Raw genomic sequence first — 12,326 nt, 5'->3', positions numbered from 1 at the left:
GGCGCTGGACCCTCTACGGGAGATAGTTGGGAATGTGGCTGCCTAGATACCAAAAAAAAAAAAAAAAAAGTGTAAAAACATCTCTCTCTCTATACCATCTCAATAGTGTAAAAACATACTATTAAAAAAAAAAAAAAAAAAAATAGGAGAAATCAATAGTGTAAAACATCTCTCTCTACCATCTCTTCTTCGTCGTGCTTCCTCGGTTACATCGTCAAACTGCATTTTCATCCTATCTCAACAATGGCGTCATTGTCGGTTCCTTACGCCAAGATCTCTGCTCCTAACCGGCGGGTCGAATCTATTCCTGGGATCCGAAGGCAGCCTCAACCCAGTGGGATCTCTTTTCACGTCTCCCATGTATCTCAGGTTTCTTTCTTCTGCTTCTCTCCTCTATCCCTGTAATAAAGTGTCAAGCTTTCTCTACGAGATGTGACACTCATGTTGAACTATGGAACTTTAAAGTCGTCCTTCTTCTGTATCGAATGGAATAATGTGATGTGACACTCTTGCTTCATAACTCATGTATTCATTTCCTACACATATTTTATACTACAAGGACGGTCAAGTTGCTGTCTTAGTATACACTGATTCATAATCCTCTGTTTCCTTCGTCTTTCAACAGACTCAATCTACAATCTGGAGGTTGCGTGCCACAACCAATGAGGTAAAAGCTTTCTTGCACAGCTAATATAGTACGATGTAACCTTCTTGTTACTCACTCATTTTCGACTTTTTTTTTCAAACCCGAAGGTTGTGTCTAATTCTACACCAGTGACTAACGGTGGATGTTTGAACGGAAACGTCAAGACCAATGTTCCTCCTGAACCCGCCGCCGAGCTCTCTGACTTTATGTCTAAAGTCTCTGGTCTTCTTAAGTATGTCATGTTCCCTTGCCAATCCTTTTAGTTTTGTTTCTCTACACAGAACTAATCAAACTTTTGTTTTGTTATGTTATTAAGGCTTGTGGATTCAAGAGATATAGTGGAACTTGAGTTGAAGCAGCTCGACTGTGAGATTGTTATTCGGAAGAAGGAAGCCTTACCGCAGCAACCAGCTCCAGTTTATCACTCGATGATGCCTCCTCCTCCAATGGCAGGCCTTCCAATGCCTCCATCTCCACCAGTGTCTCCTCCTGCTCCCTCCTCAGCGAATACAGCAACCGCACCATCCTCTTCTCATTCTCCACTGAAGAGTCCTATGGCTGGTACTTTCTACAGGTCTCCTGGACCCGGTGAACCTCCTTTTGTCAAGGTACAAGAAGATGCCAAAAAAAAGAGAGAGAGAGAGAGAGAAAATCATCTGAATGAAATGTAATTGAACATTTCAAGTGAGTCCGGTATGTTTTACGCAATGTGCAGGTCGGAGATAAAGTGCAGAAGGGTCAAGTTGTTTGCATTATCGAAGCTATGAAACTGATGAATGAGATTGAGGTGTGATTTTTTTTATAACAACAGTACATTGTCAATATATTTGGGGGTTATATGTGTTTGTGTAACATGTGAAGAAGATGTGTGTTGAAAACAGGCTGAGAAGTCAGGAACCATCACTGAATTACTGGCTGAAGATGGAAAACCCGTCAGCGTTGATACGGTAACCACTAATCTTTCTCTCTCTCCCCCTCTCCCGTATATTATATGGATTGGTTTTGAGATCATTAACTTGTGCTCAATACTATAATAAACTGTGCAGCCTCTGTTTACCATCGTTCCTTGAAATGAAGAAGCTGTCATTTTGAGCTGCTTCAGAACATCATCAAACTCCTGCTTATACCGACGTGCTGACAATCGTTAAAAGTAATCATCTCGGTCAGGTTGGTTCGGGTTCGGCTATTTATATTTTTTTTTTTTCTCTCAACTTTCTGAACTCACTTTCTTTTGAGAATCAGGTAACATATCAGTTATGCATGTCTTTCGAACAAATCAGACAAATTAATAGTATGCTGTACTATGAATTTGCCTATTAGGTGAGAAAAATGTCTGTCTGTCCATTAAAAGCTCGATCAATTATGGGATATCCCATCTATTAATATATAGTCTGGTCAAACGCAACCAGTGTATATACGCAGTCTCACCTAAGAGGCTACGAAGATTCAGTAAGCAAAACCGAAACAACAAACCCACCAAAAACTACAGCAGAGTTCTAAAAATTATAATTACCAACAAGCTGTAATAACTCCAGAAGATAAATAAAGCTAACAAGTTGATAGACAATGACGCCATTTCCTAAACAATGAGAAAGGGGCAAGGGGTACAAATCAATAGTGAATACTGAATGCCATCCAAAAGCAAACTGACAAAATACCTATTCTAATATTCTTCTACTTCAATTTCTTTTCTCTTTTTCATCCTAACAAAAGGTTATACAACGTGCGTACCAATTCGTTCCTGGCTTCCTAATTTTGTAAGAAATCATACTGTACATTGGGGTTATGACTTATGAGAGCCTAAAATAATATCGCCAATTCTGATTCTCTTTTTCGTTGCTGCTGTATATATAGTAGTGATCTAAAACAGGAGCCAGTGCCGTCTGACATTACCTTCTGTTGCTATTTCTGGTACTGTAGTTTAGTCTCCGAGCAGTCATACCACTGCTTCCTCCTCCATTCCAGCCTCTGTCACCATCGTCGTCATCATCATCGTCCTCATTGTAGGCCACTGCTTTCTTAGCAGATCTTGAGCTTTTTCTTGGCGTTGGGCGTTTTCTCTTGACGTTTGATGAATAAATGGTGTAGTCAAGTGTATCTTCTCTCATCGCGTTCTTAAACTCCTGCAATAGAGAAGTTGAATGCAACAAAATGATCATTTCTTTACCCATGGATCTAAGATTCTAGAGGGGAGGACAAAAATTCTAGGGCGGCTTTTTACCTGATATCTCAGAACCAAGTCTTGATATGTTGAAGGTAAGTCAGTGCGAGTTTTGCTGAGGTCAAAGGCAATGTTCTGTTTAGACAGAGGATCTCCTGGCTTCAATGGTTCCGTTGGAGAATAGGCCTGAGAACACAATCACGTTTTCGTGTTCAGCTTAAAGAAAAAGGAAAGCAAAAAAAGGTATTCAAGTTCGAAAGAAAGAATCGTACTTGGCACCGGTCATCATTTAAGCTGTACGTGACTTTTAAGTATCTCTTGAGCTTCAAAAGAAGCTGTAAAGCTATAGCTGATAAGCAATCAACCTGAAAGAGCACCAAAAGAGAAACTGCCATGAGACTAAAAACGCCATATATTTATAAAAACAAGTAACGATCATATTAAGAGGTGCTCAAATTGGATAAATCATATGTAATGGAACTTGGCCGATCTGCAGCCAACCCCAAAAAAAAATGTTGTAAAGAATCTATCTCCACAAATTGAAACATTTTAAAAACAATTTGAGTATATATTTGATTAAAATCAAACCATAGCCTGAGCTGTGCAAGACCCGGTTTACATTAGTTTAATCTTCCTACCGAAGAGGTGAAAGTTTCAGACCCAACTCTAACACCCTAGGAATCAGAGGAGAATAAAGTATGAAGAAGTACCTTAATTTTCTGCAGATCATCGGTGGACAATGCAGGCGGATCAGATGAGGTCATTTCGTTCACATTTGCTTCTCCATTGTGGGTTTGATATGAATTAAACTGATCCCTCGGATCTTGGTATACTATTCCATTGAGATCAATTGGAGCTGGATGACCATCCGAATTCCAATGCGTTTGTTCTTCTTGCATTTTTGTGTTTAGGTCCATCATGTGAATCTGTCCAAGAATCGGATCTTGTTGGTATGTTCCATTTCCATGCTGAGGCTTTGCAGAATCTTTGTGTAACAAAGCCTTCAAATTTGACTCGATTGCACCAGCGCGGATTTGTATAACTCGGTTTATGGAATATACAAGATAGAGTGGCTCATCAGGTGTTGTGAATGGAAGTAACGCAAGGGTTTCAGTGCAATACCTGTTAAGAGAGACAGAAAAGTTAGTGCTTATTTTACCTAAGAGAGACTATATAGTTTTTTTTGTAGCAGCGAAAACTCACATCAGAAAGGATATCACTGAGCCACTCCAGGTTGGATTATCAAACTTGCGAACAATAGATGTCATAAACTTGTTCCGAGAAATCCGGTTTCCACGGATAAGCTTGTAGATCCTAGAGACTCCAAGTCTAGCTTGTGTGAGAGTGGTATTATGATCATTTTTTCCCGACATGTTTGTTGAACCCTTCTGCTGAAGATTTTGATTTGATTCTGAAGAGACCTGGCTTATCGATTGCATGAAGATGAACGACATTTGAAGTCCGTCACCGAGACGGCTTTCAAAAAATGCCGGATACCTGATGAAAATGTCGAGGTGTGTTAGTGAGCCAATTATTGGTGAGCGAATAATGTAAAATTTTGTAAAATACAATAAGAGGATTACTTCTCATGCATATTCATTAGTAAATGATGGGCCAGCTTCTGGTTAGCCTCGAGAGGATCTGTCTCAAGGGCAATCAAATAAGGAACACATGTAATAGGATGAACAAGACCTTGACGTAGCACAACTTCCACTATCTGCGGGAGAATATCTCTCATTAATTTACAGTAGAACAAAGAGACATGAGCAAAGATTATATAATATAAAAAAGCAAACCTTGAGAGCAATCTGGCGAATTTGATCATCAAAGTCCAAGCATCTACCTAATATCTTATCCCAATACAACTGCACAATGCCTCCGCAAATGTTGGTGTCACCTGCACCAGCGGCCACAGGTACAGTATGTCCACCTTGCTCAATTGGGTTAACCGTGATATCACCAGCTTTATCGGATCCCAATTGTTTTTCCGCATCAAGAAGGTAATCATACATGTTTTGCAATGCTTGCATCTGGAATGAGCATTAAAATAAAAGGATGTAAGCATATGCATGCCTAAAACAAATGTATGCCATAGTAACTGAAAACACACAAATAGATGGGCGATATTTACCTTCATACGCCCGTTTGCTTCATCTGATAATGTACTCTCGATTATCTTTCCAATGTCGTCTTCCAACATGTACTCAGGCCGCGCAATTAGAATAAAACCTAGAGCCTACATGAGTTTGGGGTCACCATTATTCTAGCATAATGCAATATTGAGAATGTACAAGACACTAGCACAGTATGTACTATACCTGCAGAGACCTGACTTTCAACGAAAAATCTTCCACGCGGAGATGTCGTTTGAACAAACTGAGACAGCCGGAGAGATTAAATTTCCTGCCACCTGAGGTGCTAATAAGAGAGTTTCCATGGCGAATAAGCAAGCCAAGACAAAAAAGGGACCGCCCAGCAATCTGCGTTAGCAAGAAATTGTTCACCATTTAGCTTCAAGGTAACCCGTTGCTGGACATTGTAAAGAATAACAGTCATCACAACTCAAACGACACTCGCCCTCAGGTGGGATATATGTAAACATTGAATATTACCATCTTAGGCAGTAAAACCACAATGAAGATCAACATCAGCAAAAGAATAATGATCTTATAAAAGCAAGAGCAAAACGACATCACCTGTCTCTGCTTAACTATAAACAAGATACCAGTCCAACTAGAATAAAAAAAGGCCCAAATTAAAGTACAGATGCAACTTGATTTACGCACACAAACGCAAGCTACAACAGTACAATATACCGACCCCAGAAAAAAACCACTTGTAAAATCATGGGCATGAAACAAGAGTAAAACAAGACTTAAAATGTTGAACCACAATAAAATTCTAGTGCATGATCTTTTCAAGGAAAACTCACCTGGTTGTTATCAGACCCATGGGCCTCCAGCCGCTTTAAAAAGAACTGAAGAAGATGCTCCACTACACTAACACCTTTTCCCGACAATTTACTCACAGAACAAAGACACCTGCGAATTTGAAGGGTAGCACTAATCAGATAGAAGGTAGTATCCTTAAAAAACAGATGAGTGGTGTTTCTTGACTGCATATTCCATGTAGATACGTGATCGTCCAAATAAAAATGAACGTATGTGAAAGCCAAAAACGATCTATAGAGCCAGGAATGAGGGTTGCTGAGTAATAAAGGGTACCTAACGCATGCATGAACAACCGTTAGAAATGAATGCCGAACAATCATATGCTTTAGATCTTGCTCCAGATCTTCTGTGACACTAAAAGGAAGCTTGCGGATCAAGGGTAGAACAGAATCGATAATGAAAATAATACTCTCTAGTAACTGTGCTCCTATTCTACTATCAACCTGCAACAAACACATGACGAATTGGAGGTTAGCAACATTTAAAAGCTTGAGATACTATTACGGACACACCTTTCACACATGATTTCTTCTCAGGATAACTACCACCATTTTTCAAAGAAAACAAGCATAGCGAAGCTCATAACAGAATCATTTATTTACAAGAATCTTAATCATAGTGGCCATATATAACCTGACTCTTCAAATACGGCTGTAGGGTAATAACAAACTTCGTAGGGTCTGAAGCCGGTGTACACAGCCCAGGATCCACCAGACAGAAAGCATGCAAAGCAAGTACATAAGGAAGCACTTGCACGTCTCCCTCTCCACGGCTCAGTTCTTCTACCTGGCAGAATAAAGGATGTTAGATTTTGGTATTTGACCAACCCAGCAATGCACAGACAAGAAGCATCAATGTTGACCTGTAATATATTTTCCAGTAAGCACTTGCACATCATCTCGCAGCGCCGGCGTACCGATGCAAGAGCAACTGGGTTGATACCAGCAGCTTTGGTTGCTTGAGGGAAAAAATCAAGGGCCAGGGCACGCTTAATAATTGTTACAAGAAGCTGGTGATTCGGGGTCTTCCTTAACAACCCCACCATTTGCTTAGTTTTCGTTTCCACTTCCACTGGAATGGAGCTAGCATCACTAGCAAACTGAGTATGATGCCCTGGAGGTTCCTCAAACCAGAATTCATAGAAAGTTTTGCACACAAGATCCTGCGGATAATTTTTTTTTTGTAGTATAGATCTTGTAAGGCCAAGAAAGATCAAACAGCAATGCATACTGAAATACAAAGATTACCTGGATACTAGACTCATCATCACTGATACGAGATAATATCTCGGTACATGCACTTGTAAATTCAGAGAAGTTGGGATTTGAAGTACACATGTCACGTATTATCTTGATGGCTCGTTTTCGAACACTCACTCCAGTATCCTTAATCCTTTCAGCTACCTTCTCAAAATACTGCAAAAAAAATTTCCTTAGGTCCGCAAAGACACAAAAAAATTTCGTTATATAACCATAACGATACGGGAAAAGGGTCAATTTACCTTTAAACCAACATCAGGATGTGATGCAATATGCCTACCAACAAGTTCCAGTGCTGCTTCTCTAACAGATATTGCAGAATCACAAAACCTTCCTTCAACAGCCAACTGAACACGCTTATCACACAATACCTCTGGATCAGCTTCAACAATTATACTAACCTGTTATGGTCAATATGAGAATGTATTATCATTGCAAGAAGAGCATAACTACATTCTGGTTTTACCCACAAACAGAGATAATTATGTGTTTCAAAACTTTGCTCACTTACTGCTCGCATAGCTTTGGCCCTAATAATGGGAGAGTTCTCTCTTAAACTAGCCTATAAAAATAACACAGTTAGAGGAAAGAGAGAATAAAAAGGTAAAAAAAGATACATACTAAACCTTTCACTAACCAGGAGCATGTGTAGAATCTTATCAAATCCTCTGGAAAAAGAACTGTTTAGTCCAAGAGCTAAAGTAATTTTCTTAATAGCATCTCTTGTCAAGAACGAAGTAGTTGCTCCAGAGTTACGGATTATTGACTTCGCTTTCAGTCTGGCAATGAAATATTTGAATTTCTGCTGAGATTTTGGGACATCTTTATACCAAAGGCAAAGATAAAACCTGCACAAAGTACATTCCATATAAGACCTACCTAAATTGCAAAATCCGCATGACAGGAGTCAGGAACAAACCAGCAAATGAAAGTATGCACATCATCAGCAGATCCAGCATCCTGAAGGTAATTCAAGAGCATCTGTTGCGCCACTTCTGTCTGTGTAACCACATTTGGATCTTCTTCTGACTCCAAATTTCCAGTGCCCTTGGTGTCAGTCTTGCAGTAAGACTGCAGTACAAGAAGTTGCCTCTTGCTTATGCAAAATGGGCAATGCCAATTTCGACTTGGAATGTCTAGTTCCTTTAAGCCCAAACAGTCTGCATGAAATCGCCTTTGACAAATTTGACAGCCTAATAAGTTCCCAGCCCTTTTACCTAAACAGAGAGCGCAATCTTTTGTAACAGATTGGTCAAGTTTGGTTTCAGTATCTGATTCTAGTAGCGCCCAGAATCTGTCTCCACTGCAGAGGACAGAATCCTGTTTCAACCTTGCAGCAATTGTACCTAGCAAGTCGATGGCCATTGACCGGGCAGAGACATCTTTTGATTTCAACCCTCCATTATGCAGAAGTATGACGCAGAGAACCTGCAAGAGTTAACCTGTCAGAGTGGAAAAAAACATTGACTAATTAAAACAAACACAGTAACAAACTACGTTTACCTCAAGAATCGGAGACACTGATGGATATTCAGGAAGATTCAATGCTGTCAGTAAATCATTAACAAGGTTCTCAATCATCACTTTTATCTCAGAGGCATCTTGAGCCTTTGCACTGGCAAATCGTTCAAGGACACGAGTCCAGAAAAGGCAACATGTTTCTGTAACCGCCTCATGACATTTAGTTAGGTAGCCATCATCAACGGGCGTCTCCATTATGGAGTTTGCACATGAAGCCTGTCTCAGTGTTTCAGGAAGGCTTGTGCTGTTGTGAACCAACTGAATGAGCAAAGCCGTTACCATTTGAATCTGCTTCTGTTCTTCATCAGGGAGAAGATACGTTCTCAGCACTCGTCTCGAGGAAGGTAACTTCCATAGCAATTGAGATAACTCATCTATCACATACGTTCGGTGTTGAGCGTATGAATTATATATCTGCATTAAAGTCGAAATTTAACAAAATTTCAAGAAAATCCTGACAAGAAGACACTGATATAAAAAAACGAAAACACAACAAAGATGTGGATTAAGTTTAAAGTCTTACACCACCGATTAAACTAATTGCTTTAAGTTGCAGAAGTTGGATATTTTCCACCAAAAATGTTGTAGTACTTGTCTTCAACAGTTGTAAAATGCAACTGTCAGACAACCTTTCTACGAACAATAGGTCCTTGAGTAAGCCAAGAATAGTGCAAAGTTTCTGTAATGCAGTATTCACTGCTCCAGAGATCCTACGGAACAGAGATATCAGATGGGAAAATAATATCACAAAATTTTGGGTACAAATCAGTAAACCTGTTCACTCCCGACTTCTTCATTTTGCCACTTTTTCCCGTTCGTCGCCTTTTACTGGCTGAGCTCATGTCAGGATCGAGATCATCATCATCATCACCTAGGAAAGCATGTGGCATATATCCATATGTCAGATTATTGTAATTAGAACATAACTTGTGCAGTCCAAAGGGGTAATCTCTGAGCTTACAGACAAAGATAAAACTAAAGTTCTAGATATAGGGAATCACATGCCATGCACTATACAGAATATGTACAACACACCCAACTTCCAAAGTAAATCGGAAAACAACCTTCAAATGCCACATTATCTGCCGGTTTACTTGCGCTGCGGTAAGATGGATCATAAGCAGACATAACAGCCATCATTTGGTGCCTAGAAAACTCCAGAATTCTCTCAATTACCTGATTGATACAAATTACAAAAATAAAAAAAAAATTGAGTCAGTTAAAATGGTGAAATGGTGGCAGTATGCACAGACGTATAAACGTAAACAGATTACAGGGAAAACAAGACCTAAGAAGCAATCACCTCTTCCTTGTAGAGTTGCTTTGGCATATCACTGTTTGCCATCACTGCAAGCGATGCATGGATGGACTCAAGGGCACCAAGAACCAACCCCACTGAATCTGAATCTGACTGAAATGTTTTTGCACCAGGAAGTGTTAGCTGAAAAGAAAAAGACATATTTGCCATTTTCATAATACTAAACGTTAACACACAGTAAAAAGAGCTCATCATTAAGCATTCTTGCAAGTCCAAGAGAATATAATTCAAACAGAGAAAAAACAACTATGATTAATAGCTAAACTGTGACGATAAAATAGTCCATGCGTCGAGCGGAACATGAAAACAATCCCACATAAAGCAAGAGAGAGACGCAAATAGAAAATTACTCACATGCTCACTATTAATGGACAAGCCTTCTGCCCTATGTATCTGATGATCCAGAGTGTGCAATAACCTCGACAGAATATCAACAGGTACCATATGCAGAAGCATTTTTGACCTTATAGTCATCAACTCAGTCACAAGAACACGAATTTCATCAACAGGCACGACTGACCACTCTGCTCCATCCCTATCATCACCAGGGACTTCAGCTCTGCCACAGAACTCCTCCACCATCTCACAAAAGCTTTTAACGATGGACTCTAAATAATCATTCGCAAACTACTATTATTTCGTGGGTAGGGGGGAAACTGCAAAGAGAAAAAGAAAAAGGACAGACAGACCGACCTTGAAGCACGGATGAATCTGGCTGAACTGAAGACGCACCAGGGCCAGCGCCATCTTTACGTTTCTTCTTGCCCTTTGACTTCTTCGAAGCAGAAGATTCCTGCAATTTATTCAGTTATGTCCACGGCACATAATATACTTATAGAAGAAGATTGTGGTAATAGTCTTACATTCATGGTGACCGTTTCAGGTCGAGAATCAAGAGTTGAAATATCATCTCTTGGTGACTGGTTTATCGAAGGTTTGGAATGCCAACTATGATCTTCAACATGATTTGATCGTAATACCCTTTTCACAGGCTCGGGATTGATGCTCCTACCTAAATGATGATCAGCCTGTCGTTGAATCTTGACAGGAACACTTGGCTCAGAACTTCTATGCTGACGCTCTTCATCGGTACAGACTGGTTCGCAGGTCGGGCCTGATAAACTTAAAAGTTGTAGTAAATAATAAACACAAAGATATAAAATCTATCACACACTGGCGCAATAACAAGTAAACAAACAATCATTAAAGCTCAGAAGTCAGCACAAGTGGAGCCTAGCATAGAGGTTTACTACTATCTGAATGGGGTGAAAAGGGAAGGAAGACACTGCTAGTATCAAGCATTAAAGGCATCTTCTTAAATCTCAACTAAATAATCTAATACTTAAAAGGTTTCTCTCCCTAAAGACTTCCAATATTTTCCTCAAAATTTGTAGCACTCTCCACACTATATAACCAAAAAGGAAAAAAAAAATGAGAAGGATTAATTTACCAGGGGTGGCATACTCAAATGCTCCAGGATTGCATCGTAGAACTTGGTCATATAACTGCAAAGGCTCCGCAGAATTACAGTTCAGCGCTCTAGCCTCGTTTCTAAGATCCCTGCAAAGATTAAATCAGAAAGCAATAAGTTGATGCCCTCTACAAGCTACGCTACGCTACTGCAGAAATAAACACAATCTGAATCTCAGAAAACACTCAAATTCAAGGTTAGCCGTGAATTTAACCAGCACATAACCAATTTGAGAGATAGCCGACTTACAAAATTAGCAACGAAACAGATTCTTCATAAACAATATTCTCTGATTTCAATTCTAGAGAGTGTGAAGGGAGAAGAACGAGTCAGATTCACTTACAGGTAAGAAACGTCAGTTTCTTCAAGCATATTAGCGATTCTCCTAGACTGCGAGAGAATCTCGCTGCGATTCAACGACCTGTTGCCGCTAACACCTTCGCCAGCCTCATCGAACAGCTTGAACTCTCCAGGCTGAGTCGAGCCGCAGAATATGGGTAGCGAGGGGAGCGGCAAGTGAGAAGCAACATCCGACTGCACTATATTGGCCAAGCCGATCCCGAACTGAGTCAAATTCGAACTTGAATCCCATCCGGAACTGCTTGGATTGCTCATCGAAGTCGCGGATTCAAAAATTAGCGTTTCCAGAAATCAGATTTCGAAGAATTTGGAAGATTTTGGAGGAAGTTTGTGAGTCATGGAGAGAGAGTTGAGCCCTAGATTGACAAATTAGGGGAGAATTGAGATGCAATTGGCGGGGAAAGTAAGAAGACAGCTTCTCCTGCAATTTTCCTGATTTTATTAAATACATAAAATGATAATTTAAGGTAATTTTTACCCTGTTAAACTACCGATATACCCCCACAATCTTTATTGATCGGCAGTTACCCCACTCGGTAAGTAGGCAGGGATAGTTTCGGTACTTACTTGCACCTTTCTAAGTTTATCCTTTAAAATTTTAATTTTTTTATTTTTCAAAATTTGAAATCTTATTCCCAA

General features: G+C 39.8%; 2 protein-coding genes across 3 annotated transcripts; one reads left to right on the top strand and one right to left on the bottom strand.

Annotated features, from left to right (window-relative positions):
- Positions 1 to 135: 135 nt before the first annotated feature.
- On the top strand, positions 136 to 2,031 carry LOC106318087 (biotin carboxyl carrier protein of acetyl-CoA carboxylase 2, chloroplastic-like). Its single transcript, XM_013755942.1, has 7 exons — positions 136 to 369; positions 626 to 667; positions 754 to 878; positions 963 to 1,254; positions 1,362 to 1,433; positions 1,528 to 1,593; positions 1,693 to 2,031. The coding sequence occupies exons 1-7, from the start codon at positions 244 to 246 to the stop codon at positions 1,714 to 1,716; spliced, it is 747 nt and encodes a 248-aa protein (XP_013611396.1). The 5' UTR covers positions 136 to 243; the 3' UTR covers positions 1,717 to 2,031.
- Positions 2,032 to 2,136: 105 nt separating this feature from the next.
- Positions 2,137 to 12,101, bottom strand: LOC106318086 (nipped-B-like protein). Of its 2 annotated transcripts, none has more exons than XM_013755939.1 (28): positions 11,671 to 12,101; positions 11,307 to 11,416; positions 10,720 to 10,970; positions 10,550 to 10,649; positions 10,211 to 10,464; positions 9,842 to 9,979; positions 9,603 to 9,714; positions 9,313 to 9,409; positions 9,062 to 9,248; positions 8,521 to 8,952; positions 7,937 to 8,445; positions 7,655 to 7,865; positions 7,529 to 7,579; positions 7,260 to 7,418; positions 7,006 to 7,173; positions 6,621 to 6,920; positions 6,392 to 6,544; positions 6,032 to 6,201; positions 5,740 to 5,848; positions 5,126 to 5,287; positions 4,939 to 5,043; positions 4,604 to 4,837; positions 4,391 to 4,524; positions 4,011 to 4,304; positions 3,518 to 3,929; positions 3,080 to 3,172; positions 2,868 to 2,993; positions 2,137 to 2,769 (listed from the first exon to the last, which is right to left on the bottom strand). In XM_013755939.1, exons 1-28 carry the CDS (start codon positions 11,940 to 11,942, stop codon positions 2,536 to 2,538), a joined length of 5,577 nt encoding a protein of 1,858 aa, XP_013611393.1. In that variant the 5' UTR covers positions 11,943 to 12,101; the 3' UTR covers positions 2,137 to 2,535. The 2 variants fall into 2 exon arrangements, with proteins under 2 accessions (XP_013611393.1, XP_013611394.1); XM_013755940.1 differs by having other exon boundaries at positions 9,842 to 9,949; positions 11,671 to 11,942.
- Between the last annotated feature and the right edge of the window lie 225 nt (positions 12,102 to 12,326).

This window comes from Brassica oleracea, chromosome C9 (assembly GCF_000695525.1).
Source record: "Brassica oleracea var. oleracea cultivar TO1000 chromosome C9, BOL, whole genome shotgun sequence".
NCBI classification, from domain to species: Eukaryota; Viridiplantae; Streptophyta; class Magnoliopsida; order Brassicales; family Brassicaceae; genus Brassica; species Brassica oleracea.
This window is presented reverse-complemented; position numbering and strand designations above follow the sequence as displayed.